The sequence below is a fragment of the Semicossyphus pulcher genome, unplaced genomic scaffold (assembly GCF_022749685.1).
Source record: "Semicossyphus pulcher isolate SPU_LCO1_2020_fin unplaced genomic scaffold, fSemPul1.0.p SCAF_22, whole genome shotgun sequence".
Taxonomy (NCBI): domain Eukaryota; kingdom Metazoa; phylum Chordata; class Actinopteri; order Labriformes; family Labridae; genus Semicossyphus; species Semicossyphus pulcher.
The window spans coordinates 19,872,458-19,886,307 of record NW_027211696.1 but is presented as its reverse complement, the minus strand read 5'-3'; the positions used below and the strand labels follow the sequence as shown (position 1 = coordinate 19,886,307).

The 13,850-nt window shown below is 39.7% G+C and overlaps 1 protein-coding gene across 1 annotated transcript in view; it reads right to left on the bottom strand.

The window, feature by feature from the left end:
- Positions 1-7,902: 7,902 nt before the first annotated feature.
- Positions 7,903-13,850, bottom strand: part of LOC138601878 (metal transporter CNNM4) — a 22,369-nt gene continuing 16,421 nt past the window's right edge. Inside the window, exons 6-7 of the mRNA XM_069673165.1 lie at positions 10,536-10,711; positions 7,903-10,027 (exon numbers count right to left, since the gene is read on the bottom strand). Coding sequence (XP_069529266.1) covers positions 9,494-10,027; positions 10,536-10,711 — 710 coding nt within the window. The 3' untranslated portion in view covers positions 7,903-9,493. The remainder of the gene's footprint in view (positions 10,028-10,535; positions 10,712-13,850) is intronic.

The following is a 13,850-nucleotide window of genomic DNA, read 5'->3' as shown; positions in this document are numbered from 1 at the left end:
ATTGGAATTGGTCAGCCTGGCTCTGCGCGGGTCATGTGACTCGAGCCCCGCAGCGGCCACGCCCACCGGGGCTGAGACAGCCAAACAAATCGAACACTGCAACTGAGCTGCATGGCCGCCATTTTGGCTCTAAACATACAGGCGGAGCAGCGGAATAACTGTTCATTTTGGGGCTTGATTCAGACTGTTTTCGTTTTTCTATTACACCCCCCTTCTTAAAACCAACGAATAGTAGTCAGAGTGAGCTCACAGCCAATGAAAGACGAGAAAACAAGAAGGAGCTCACGCCCATCTTTGTTAGACTTCATGAAAACAAGTCATTCATCACTCTGCATGGGCCTAGCTCTCTCAGACACTTTATGTTCATGGAATGAATGTACATTTAATCACACTGTACATACTTTATTGGACGAACTCTTTATATGATTTATTCACTTAATCTTAAAATACAGTCCATATGCAGTTATTCAATGATTAAACTGAAAGTGAGGTCTTCCTATGTTGACTTAAAAATCAGATACACAAACAGGAAATCTTGCTCTAAGAGAACAAAAACTATGAAAGTTACCAACTTATTTCTCCAATCCAATAAAAATAGGCAGTTGGATTCTTGGTGGTGTAAGGGTAACTGGCAGGGCTAGTTGGTGAGCTATCTTAGCTAGCAAAACAATCGCTAGCATTTGCTAGCAATTACGAAAATAAAGCTAATCACAAAAGTTCTTTGAGCTTATATATTTTTACTTTTCTGGCAATGTATTCTCAGGATTTTACATCATTTTATTGAATAAAGAGTTACGCTGTTCGATTGTTAAGAAGCTAATGGGACAAAAAGACTCGGCTAGCATCTTATTACTGTCTAAAGATGAACTGCCCTCAGGAAAATGGTACAATCAGAGTGAAACACAGCTAATTAGTTACAATTGCTCAGTCCACTTTGGATACTTAAAGGTAAGCACTGGCAAGATGGTTTCACCAAAGTTGAAATAACAATTGTTGAAAATTTTATTGATCTATTTTGCTAAGGTTAACCCATTTTTTGTCCAACTGTCATATGCACATTTTCTTTTTGCAAACAACCAAAAAACTTGTCGAACCATGAAACATTTTGCAACTTAATATCTCACAATCAACATTTTACACTTGGCAGAGTTAAGTAAAAGTAAACGTTGCTGATAAATCACAAAGCAAGTTTCTTTTACATCACTTAGTATGGAAACACTGCGAGTGTTATCACATCTTTTCACAACCTATGGACAGGAGGACATTTGTTGTGTAGGACAACACTCATTTGATGTACAGGCCCGGATATGTTGTTTTTGAAAAAGAAGGGAACCTATAATTTAAAGTCTGCTGTGCCTTTAATACAATGCAGTTTCAGATTTGTCTGCAGTCATAAAAGGCATCTATCTGGTGTGTATTCTTTGTCTTATTTTTGTAATAATATATTTGTGCTGTCATTGTATGAGAAGTGCAGGATTGGTAATGACAGGCATATAATAACTTACTTCCTTTAGATAACAAAATGTAAGGATCCACCCACATGTCCTGTAAACATTTCTCTCATCAGAAACTGTGAGAGCAAAAGAAAACTGCAACATTTATAATCCACAGAAAACTTTGTATGTGAATCAGACAGAGGCCGGTTTTCTGTAGAGAAATATATCTCGGGTTTATTAACCTCTTAGATTTCTTCAAATGCCGTACAGTATTTATAAAACAGTATGTACACATTGCTTCAAGTTACACAACCCATGTTTGGAAGTTCTCCTCCATTTCTGTTCAACCATTGCAATAAAAGAAAAATAAAAGTACAACCAACAATGCCAAACAGGCAGTTTTTTAATCTCCTGTACATACCCTGGGGGAATAAAGAGGGGAATTAAATAACATCCATATCAGAGTTTATGAATCCAAGATAAAAGTTCCTGGACTTGAAGTATTTCTGCAATGCTTAGCTATAAATATTTGAATCTTCCAGGTCCTTAAATCTGCACTGCAACTCTAAAATACTCTAAATATATTGCGTGATCTCTGCGTGCAAAGATGTTGTAACTTAAATATTTCATAATAGATCCAAACTATGTTATTGGGCGTGATTCTTCTTTGTCCTCACTGTTATTTCTGCATCACATCACATACACTAAACCTCAGACTATCCACTTGTGAATGATACACAGTGTGGAAAAGTCACTGGCCTGAGAACGCTGCAGCAGAAAATATTTAACCTTCTGGCAGGTCTAATCATCACACCGCTGCAGGGCTAAAAAACAACACGGCAGGAGTTGCTGATAAGCCCGACTCCCCCGCTCCAGGCCCGTGATAGAAAAGGTCTGAACAATAAAAAGGGCTTAGGCAGTCAAAGCCGCAGGAATTTCAATACTTTTTTTGAGCGGCGGGAGAGGAGTGGAGATAAGGGCAGGGTGAAAAATTAATGAGGGAAAAGGATAAGTGGGAGTAGAAGTGTGGAAGGAGGGAAGACAGGAAAGGGAAACGATGGAGGAGAAATAAAGCTTTGGTTATCACTTCTTATGACAAAACATAGAAAAACGCTACAGAAGATAGTAAATTATTGTTTGAGGTCAACTCTGTGCAATGTTTATTGCTATTAAATGCCTTCCTAGCAAAACAATGGAAATAAAACTTCATATTAAAAGGTACACATATTCACAATTAACTAGCTCCTTATAAGCATTCATATAAGTAGAATATAGGCTCATTAAAAGACATAATAAAGCACTTTTTAATACCTTATTCTGCACCAATATATTCGACAACTACTTGGCCGTTTACTTAGTTTCCCAAAATAACCTCCTAATTACTGCTCATTGATTGTAAGTAAGAAAACTACTGATGAAGCATACTTAGATGTTAATTAACGTACAACAACTTCCTTACTATTAAGAAGAAATTAGGAGGTTATTGAGGGAAATGTCATATTTGGCCTAGTAGTTGTAGAATATAAGCATGCATTGAAAACATACTTCTTAATGACGAATAAAGAGCCAATTTGCTGCTTATATGCAAATAACAAGCAACTATTTAATGATTAATGTGTGTACCTTAATATAAAGTGCCGCCTAAACTTTAAATAACATCTCATTTCTCGTTATAAATAGATCTATTTTCAACATCTCTTTCAGCATGTCATCTCTTCATGTACAGAGTATTTACAGTAAAGTATAACACAAACAGCACTCAGGGAACTGAACACAGTGTTTCTGGGTAAATTAACCCAATAAAAGCTGCGTCTCACAGCTGGAAGCCCGTTTTCACAGAACCACACCCTCAGGTGCACGCCTTTAACAAAAAGAAACAACAATAAATACAATGTTTACAATAAATACAATATTAATAAGTAGAACAATTTTTTTCACATTTCCCCAGTACTCAAACTGGAAGTCACACAGCCAGCCAGTGGCTTCACTGGAAACCAGTACAAGACCAATTGCTACACGAGACCTAAATGAACCAGCAGGCAGGTCTAAGGTTTCTTTAAATAGACGGTAAGGCTATGTTCACTTCATAATTATTCGCATTTAACATGTCGGTTTTTCTCCTGCTGAACTTTTTTTTTTTCCCATGGCCGTATTCAAGAGTTCGGGGGACCCCCTGGGGTACAATAAGCCGCAGGGCCCCCATTTACCCCCCACTATTGCAAGCATTCTCTGTGCACTGTGTATGCTGGAATACTGCCTTCTTGGCCCCAGGTTTGCTGTGTGGTCATTTGGTAAAGCACAGATAAATTTAGTAACATGCAACATGTAAGCACAAAAACTAAAATAACAACACTTCCTTCTCCCAACTCGTCAAATTCAACAGCTTGGTCCATCGCTCTAGGCTTCAAAATATGACATCCAGGTAGCCCTCCTGTGTCAGGTTTGCATGTTGTCAAGTTAGCGATTATAAAAAGGAACACTTTAAAAATAAAATGCTCAAGTAAAGAAGTAACATCCTCTTAGACTTTCAAAATAAAGCTAGCTGAAAAACAATCAACATTTTATGAGCTCTTGACATGCAACATTAACACGTGGTTAATCAAGCCAAAAGTCACGATTACGTTCTGTTCAGGTGCCCAAACACTTCGTAAGGTTTAGTCATGAAAACTTGGGTAATTAAATTGGGTAATATAAGTAAACATCGATTACATAACAAATGTGTGTTATGTTACAACCAGTTACGTGACGTTAGCTATGACAGCTAGTTGGCCTGCTAGCTACCTGTTGCTAGGTGACAGAAGCGGTGATACAAGGTTAAGGGCGTGAACAGCTGGTGACACAAACAGGAAATCCTCCGTAGACATGACCTTCGGCTTTAGCGGTCTACACAGGCTCAAATGACTCATCGTTCGTAGACCTTCAAAGGATGCCAAATTGAGGCACAGCTGAAGTCAACACTGACTACGGCTTCACAAGGCGATCTAAACCCAGTATCCTGGATAAAAAGTCCAAAGTTTGTTTGGATTAAAGTCTTGTGTTTGTCTGACCCTTTAATTGCCCCAAACTACAAACCTAAAGTGGACTTCCTCGTCACCTGACTTTAACAGCATATCAAAACAAAAGCTAGAGGGGTAACTAGATCTCCATATTATGAAGTGTTGGGTCATTGGACAAAGCGGAAATATTGGACAAGTTAGAAGTGAGAACATGCTTGAAATAGATTTTGACACTGGGACCCCCCTCAGGTCAGAAAATAAACATCTTTTATAGCCTTAGCAGTTGATTTGGGGATTCAGAGGTGCATATACTCAATCGTCTTTTAATAAATAGATCTTATTACCACAAACGAGCTGTGAACCTGAGGCTGTTGGGGTGCCCCGGGTTAGGGGTTTCTTGTTAATCCAGCTTCTCACTTTAGAAATTGTCCCAAAAAAAAGGAAACGCTTTGGAATATTCACTTTTTCTTAGACTTAACTAAAACATAACTCAAAGGTTTAAAGTGTTTTCAAATCAGTGCTATCATATACAACATTTTTACCTTTTCAAATAAATCACCATATCATCAGCAAAATAGTTCATCTTTACAGTCACTTAGATTGTTTCAGTGTCACTGCATACACAGGAAAACAAAAATAGGTAGATTACATGCTAGCAGCTTAAACGTGAGCTCACCCATAGAGTGAGGAGTGAGCTGCTACAGTCGTCTTCATGTTATTCTCTTTATCTCTGCATCTTCAGTCCTCTGGAACACAACCAACCGTCCTACAAGTCCTCGTCTGAATAGGTTCAGTATCATTTACACACACACACAATAAAATGAACTTTACATTGTATTTAGTGTATATGAATTAATCCCTGTTTCCTTTAGGTAAAATTGTGATGAACGCTACCAGGTCACAGGAAACAACAGGAGGGTTTTTCACACAACAGTCAGCTGTGGGATAAGACAGGGTTAACATCACCAGTGTGAGGACATGCAGAGGAATGTGTTTGTTGTCCATTAAAGTTATTGTGCTGTGAGTGTTTTCAATGTTCAAGTGTCAATCCTTAACCCTGCTCTGCAAGCTTAAAGGTTAACAAATACACATGTGAAAGACAGGTTAAAGGAAAAGCTCAACATTTGTGGGAAATGCGCTTAATTACTCACTTGTCTGTGTCTGTAATATGAAGCCACAACCAGAGGTGATTAGGTTAGCATAATTATAAAAATACTAGCCTGACATCACCAGAGCACTTCCCAAAGCACTATCAACTGGCGCAGACAAAAATGCCTCAATCTTTACGTGACCTGGACTACTGTACAGTTTGGTTTTCCAACTGGTTGCAAGAAAGCAGAGTAGCGCTCGAGCTAGGCTTTCTGTAGCCTTGTGTTTATGTTAGCCCGCAGCTAAAAAAAAGTAGGTGAGAAATATTTGTGTTTGTAACGTTATAACCGATGAAAACTACCAGTAAAAACTCAAAGATTTCACATTTAAGAACTTGAAGTTTTGACTCACATTTTAGGACATCACATCATAAGATGAGAAGATCGATACCACCCTCATATCTTTATGCTAAATATGAAGCTACAGCCAAAAGCTAATTAGCCTAGCTTATCACAAAGACTGGAAACAGCTAGCCTGGAGTTATTGTACTCAGCTGCGTTGAGTGTATAAGCAGTGATTTGATTTCAGAGGAATTTACCAAAATATTTTGTCTTGTTGCAGAGTAAAATGAGAAGATTGATAACATTCTCATATCCGTACGCTAAATATGAAGGTATAGCACGCAGCTAACTAGCTTAACTTAGCAGAAAGACTGGAAACAGAGGGAAACAGCTAGCCTGGAGAACATTGTAGTTACTTGTGTTGAGTGTATAAGCACAGGTTTGATTTCAGAGAAATGTACCAAAATGATTTGCTTTCTTTCAGAGTTAGATGAGAAGATTAATACCACTCTCATGTCCGTATGCTAAATAGGAAGCTACAGCAAGCAGCTAACTAGCTTAAATTAGCTCAAAGCCTGGAAACAGGGGGAAACCGCTAGCCTGGAGTTATTGCAGTTAGTTGTGTTGAGTGCATAAGCTGTGTTTTATTTTTAGAGGAATTAACCAAAATGATTTGCTTTCTTTCAGAGTTAGATGAGAAGATTGCTACCACTCTCACAACTGTATGCTGAATATGAAGCTGCAGCCAGCAGCTAATTAGCCTAGCTTAACACAACTAGCCTGGAGGTATTGTAGTTAGTTGCACTAACTACTAATTTAAGTTTTAATTTCCACCTACTTTCCCCTCTTAAGCTCACTTAATAACACTTAGATACTTTTATTAGTGCTAGAGCTACATGACAATTAGCTTGCGGGTTAGCAAGATACAATCCTCTCATTTCTTAGCAAGAACACAAATAAGCGCACATCCCAAAATGTTGAACTATTCCTGGAAAACAACTGCTGCATTAAAATTAATCAACATCTGCTCAGCTTTCTACTAGTCTTATATAAGACATCATAAATGAACAGCTGTTAATTTATTTTATGGGCTTGAGGGACTTCAGATTTTCCAAAAACCTATCTACGACCCTGTTTAGACCCAGAACAGTCCAGAGCCTCCGACAGAAAGAGTTTGGTCAGGTTTTTGCTACAGTTTTTTTTTATCAATGTCATTCTCTGAAATACGAGTGTTGTGCAGAGAATGTGTAGAAATGCCCTCAATAAACCTGGACAGCAGCAGAGGGAGCTGAACATACTAGCTACTGACTTTAAGTATTAGCATACTTGTTGCTTTGGGTAAATTGGTTCATCATGTCACATCTGAAACCAAATTGATACTAAGACATACATAAAAAAAAACTTAGTGTAAGTCCAAACTAAGAGTTTGACATCAGTCCACAGTGTGTCTCTGTTCACAGTGAGGAATATTCAGTGGGAGTCGTTAATAATAAAAAGTCTGTGCAGTTAAGAGTCATGACAAATATGCAGCTTGTTCTTCAACTGCAGTTTTTTCAAGAACAAAAGAAGAAATAAAACCTCTAAAAAACAAAAAGTCAAATATATTGTATATAAATTAAATTATGTAAAATAAATATTTAAAACTCTTGGAAATTAAATAACTTATATAAACTTATTGCCTTATATTGCCTTTGTCAAGAGGTAGGCCAGGAAGACACCCACCTTCACATCATTAGTAACATTAACTTAAAGGACCATTACGCTGTTTTTGCAAGTTTAGGCCCCTCAGCGAAGAATCTGGTTTAATTTATATTTCTGCAGACTATTTTCAATTCTGTGTATTCCTTTTGTTTTTATTCCCACTTTTCAGGCAGCCATTGGTCTCAATTTATTTCTGTAGGCTTTAAAAATGTCTTTGCAGGGTTTATTTATAATCATTTGATAAATGAATTCAAGTGCTAAAAGCTATGCTTACAATAATAAGCTGAAAAAACAGATTTCATTTGCCAATTAATATTTCTTTATCCTTATTCTGTCAAAATAGTGAATTAATTAAGTTCTAAAATACTTTAAAAAGTGTTGTTGTCTTTTTGGTTACTTATTATTGGTTAAGTATTATTCTGCTAATTAGCTTAAACATTTAAATGCAACATTTTGTCCACGCTTTGATTTGAACACATCTCTGTTTAACATAAAGATGTGTGTTGTGTTGGCCAATCAAAGCTTCAGTTGGTCCTTAAGCAATAATAAAATAAATAATTTAATTACAAGCCATTCAAAATGAATGGAAACTAATGGATGCCTTGAAGTTGGTAAAATGAATCCAAACATGTAAAGAACTCCGATATTGTTGCAATAATTGTCCAATATTCACAATTTGTATTAAAGGGGGCGTAGACATGCAAAAGCACTCGTACGGTTGTTTAACTTCAGGTCCATACCACAGAAGCCTCTTCAAACAGTGAACATGGTCCTCTTGCTGGTCGTTAAATACACCAACAGACCCTCAAATCTGTCCCGCCAAAATAAAAGCTGCCCTGACTCCAAACAACTCACTGAAACAAACTGCAGTTCTATTATGAAATCTGTGATTATGAATAGTTTTTGGAAGAATCCATCTTTGGAAAACAAGTAGAAATATTTAATTAAACAACGACTAAACCGACAGAAGTCTGTGTAGCTGGGTTAAGGGGAAACAGCGATGATCTGGATCCAGCAGGTGGAGTTTTCTATTAATGTCTTACCAGTGGTGACTTAAAGGGTCAGTTCACATACATCACAAAAAGGCAGAAAAAGGTGGGAAAATGAAGAAGTGCAGCTGCGCTTTGATACAAGATGTTTCTTCCTTTTAACAATTTAAAACAAACAAGCACACACTGTGTTGATTTTGAACTGTATCGTTAGCCTTTTAAAGTGTCTTGTTTACATCATCTAACTTTATGGACGACCCAATGTTCTGTTAAGTTTGTATTTAACTCAGAAAGTGTGCGAGCAAGAAGGGCTAGCTCCTTTCCACTTGGACAATTTAAGCTAGTTAGCCTCGTTTGCTTACATGAACACCGGTTACTAGATTTCTATATTTCAAACACCTGCTGAGGAACCAGCAGCCATTATTCGGAAATCCTGATATTCTGAAAAATGTCCTGATGGACTGAATGTGCATTTGTCCAACGCAAAAATCAATTCAATGGGACTCTTTTCAGACTATTGGCCTTCGGAGTGTTTTTCTGCTGTTGAGTTAATTTTCACCCAGCTGACAGCAGCATCTCAACATTTGAAACACAGAACAATCTCTAGATACCACCACAGTGTAAAAAAGCTGCCTTTTTGTAATCTGGGTGAACTGGTCCTTTAAGAGCACACATACACAACCCTGTCTAATCACACTCGCAGTGTTCCCTGTGTTTCCGCCATCTTTTATGTCTATTCTCGATCTTTTCAGTGTTGAAGGGGGCGGGAAACATGCAGGAGGAGTTAAAGGAGGAACTTTGTTTACAAAATACACAAAGGTGCTGCTCCTCAGACGCCTACTGAAACGTTCAGGAGACAATGAGCAAACAGGAAACAGGAAGTAGTGCGAGTGTGTGTTATGTTACTGAGTGCACAGGTAGTTTCCCCCGCAGGGACTTAGTTAGATGGTGCTCTCAGTGTGTGTGTGACTGATGGTGTGAACGTGTGGGTGGGGGTGTGCCTGGCCGTGGCTGGGTCTGCGCGGGCCCACACAATTCTGCTGCTCACTGAGCAGAGAGGTGGTCTCTCCCGACCCGTTCTCCCCGCCAGAAGAGAGCGGGGAATGCTGGGACCGGGAGGACGTCAGAGTCGGGTGGGGGTTAGAGGTCGCTGTGCTCATGGAGGACGGAGCGGTTTGGGAAATAGGTGTATGGTTGCTGGGAGGGGGCGTGGCTTGGGGCAGAGACTGGCTGGGTCTGCGGCCGGAGGAGGGCGCGGTTTGAGGCAGAGAGCGGCTGCTCGGCGGCGGCTGAGTGTTGGACAGCTGGCGCTTCGCAGGAGGTGTGGCCAGCGGCAGTGGAACGCGGGTCCCCGGTGGCGTGATGGGGGGCAACGAGACAGACGTGTCCAGACGTGGGTGGCTGCTGTCTGGGGTCTGTGGTGAACTGTCCAGCCTGGAGGCCAGGAGACCGTTCTGGTACTGAGCACGAGTGATCTGGAAAGAACCAAACATCATCAATAAGACAAGTTAAACAGCAGGCAGGAAGCTCGTGTTAAAGGGGAATTTTAAACCTGGGCCCTTTTTCGTCATAGGTACAAAAAGTTTACTAATTGCTTCAGGAGATTTCTTTAGCAAGCAGCCATGAAACAGGCTGTAATGGCTTCAACAACGTGCGTCCACAAAAAGCAGAATACGGGAGTTGCTGGTCATAAATTAACACAAACAAACAAACGAGGCAGAGATAGACCAGCAATTCCTGCGCTGTGGAAGTAAAAGTACTGTTTTTGTCAATGGAGTCTGGTGCTTTGAGAAGAGCAATTTTAAGCTGTTATTAGTTTACTCTTTAACTAAAAGGTCTATCTCTGTAGGGATGCTTCCTGTAATGTTGTCAGACACTTAAAGACACTTTGAGTCTTTTTGCTTCGTTCTTCTCCCAGTAATCTCAGAAATCCTTCACATAGTTTATTAAACTGATAATACTTCTGTTCTCGGTGAGAGTTACCTTGACAAACTGCAAGTCTGCCAGAGCTCGGACGCAGAAGTCCGGTATGTACTGGAAGGGGGTCCCTGGGATCTGGTTGATGCTCCCGCCCACAGAGGCGCTGTCTGGAGCGCGCTCAGTGCAGCTCAGAGAAGCAGAGCGGTTTAGGTTGCCCCCATGTGACGGAGAACGAAACTCTGGGGTCGACAGAGAAGAGAGTGAGCAAAAACACACACGCAAATTTAAACATTAACAGAAGGTAGAAAACACACCCAGAAACATCAGGAACAACATGATGGGAAAACATGAAAAATGGAGGAAGACGTTAGTGAGAGCAGTAAGCATGATCACACTGCAACACATCACACAACATATATATAACATGAATATATATTAGTGTAAACATCATCCATGTGCTGTGATCGACTGATGGAAGAGATGAGATTGCGTTTGTTATGCAAAGAATGCGACAAACATGCCATGCGGTGAGTGCATCGTTTGAGCATTTCATGGCTTCAATACAGGACTGTCCGAGCTCCGAGGAGGAGCCTCTCTGATTGGCTGGTTTTAGTGATGTCATGGAGGGTGGTGAAAGGGCAGGAAGAGAGTCCTGTTTATCCTTCTGGCTTGAAGGGTCGTGTTAAAGGAGAGGGAGCGACGGTGATGATTGGAGAACGTCAGTGGAGGAGATCAAGTGGGAGGAGCTTGTGTTTAAAGGAATAGTTCGACATTTTGAGGAAAAACTATTGTTTGCTTTCTTTGGTTCTGAGAGTTAGATTAGAAGGTTGATATTGCTTTCATGTCTTTAGTCGCAACTTTATACCTTATTAGCTTAGCTTAGCATAAAGACTGGAAACAAAGGAAACAGCTAGCATCGCTCTGTTTGGTGGTAACAACAAAAATCCATCTCTTAAGCTGTTTTAAGAATAAAAGCGAAGCAAAATTTTCACCTTGGGTTACTAGATTTTTGTTGAGAATTTGGGAATATTCGTCCTTCCAATATGTCCGAATACGTTTGGTTCATACCATCATCCAGGCTCACATATCTGGGTGTAAAGTTGTGTCCATTGCATCGTCTTTGCATTGCCTTTGCCTCACAAAAAGCTAAATAATTAACACATCATGTGTTTTACTTTGTTCATAGAACATTAACAAGACAGTAGTTTTTGTCTTTATGCTAAGCTAGCTTACTGCTATGCTAATTATTTTAAAAGATCATACATGAGTGTGGTATCAATCTTCTCATCACACTCTGGGGAAAAAGAAAGCAAAGAAGCAACATTCTCAAAATGTCAAACTTTTCCTTTAACCAGAGGTCTACAGTCAGATAGCCTTTTGTTGCGAGAATTTAACAGGGGTTATGTGTTAAATCTGACAGCAGATCAGTGGTTAAAGGGGAGGAGGTGGTGAGAGGGTTAGAAGATAGTCGGCGCCACGCAAAGAGCCCCATCCAGCAAGTTTGTCACCTCACGCTGAGAAAACAATGAAACTATTAGTCCAGCTCCAGTTTAAAATGCCTTTGTAGAGGACTAAACATGTCAAAGGAGCAAGCATAAAAAAGAGGCTAAAAGCAAAGAGAGCTTTGAAAATGCAGACCGCCTTCACTTCTCGAGTTCACTCTAGTCTGTGCTTGCTGGATCAGGGCTCTGAAGATGATGAAAATAGGAAATGGTGAGATTTATTCAAAGAGAACTCCCTCCCGCCCTCCCTCTTCTGGCCCATGCGAGTGTTTACCTGGGAAACGAGAGAACAGAGAAAACCTCTTAAGAGAGAGGCGTCGTGGAGGGGGGGACGCCACTGATGGGGAGAGAGGAGGGGTGACGGCTGAGAGAGAGGAGGGGGAGGAAGGGGCAAAGAGAGAGAGATGGGCTCGTTTATTTGTTTGTTTTTTTCAGTTCAGCAGATCATTTATCCCTGTGCGACGCCACATTTTTATGATTGAGATTTTCAACAATTCTACGCCTGCATGTTTGGTAAAAAAAAAATCCAGAAAAACGCCAAAATATCTAGCTATAAATTACCAGATTAACCCTTTAACAATCATTTTAAGTTTGGAAATATAAAAGTAACATTTAAAAATCACAGTGAAAGTTTTTTTTTAAATACAAATAAGGCATTTAGCATGAGAAATGTTCAACAGTGTTTAACATATACATTTGACGCTGCACATACACACAGTGAGCTGCATGACGTACAGACAGCAGTTTATCCAGGACAGAAACAAGGCGACAGGAAGGAAACAGGACAGCAGGGAGGAAGAAGAAGAAAATGCTGAGTAACATTTTATCTGCAGTTACAACACTCAGCCACCAGGAGGCAGCAGAGTCACAACAACAAGCAGTGACGTGGTTTATACAGTAGATGCTGCATGGCTTTGACAGGTTGGCTTACATCATCCACCTTCACAGAGAACCTCCGTCTTCTGCTTTAAACCTGCATTCAGTCCACGCCTGCATAATTCACAGTCAACTTTGTATAGAAACACTGTGAATATTCATTTTTTACCTTTATTTTGAAAAGACATTGCTCCTACTAAACCGTCCAACACATGCTCATCTCAGGTCTACAAATACAGACTCTTTGCACAAGCTACTGAAGCTAGCGTCTGTTTAGCATCTTTTTTAAGGTACCCTTTAGCTTCTGTTTCCCTCTTTTCCTCTAACACGTAATTAAGGGAAACAGTTTGTGTGAAAATCAAGGTTTGTTTGAGCAATCCTTTGCCTCCAATCACAGTCGATATTTGACAACTTGGGAAATATAATGGCCGACAAATTCTAATATATAGACCCATTAATTACCTGTTTCTGTGCTACTCTTAATTCTGCAATTAACCCTGCAAACTGCTGGCTTGTTGGTTTGTTTGCGATGCACAAAGCAGGCAAAAGCTGCGTGTCACAAACTGCAGTAAAAACCCCGAATTGAGGTCGTGAACGAGCCGTTTATATTCTACAAAAACATGTATCATAACAGCATATTACACACGTCTTAACCGGAAAGTATTACATTTGGAATAAGGTCTAATTTAACATATAGAAAGGGAATATGCTGCGTACGTGGGTTAGGGTTAAACTAAGATTCAACATAGATATTCAGATGATTTAAAGGTGAAGTTACAGTACCCTCTGTCTTCTGCCTTTACGCTAAGCTAGGCTAACAACACCCTGTCTCCAGCTCCATAAAATAAGTCATCTTCTTTTCCTCCTACAATCTTAAATACTACATGTTCTTATACCAAGGACATCTCTACACCGGCGGGGTATAAATCTGATGGATGTACTCTAAATTACATTTTTAATCACCCCCATTAACATTTTAATTAACTCGATTAAGGTAAGC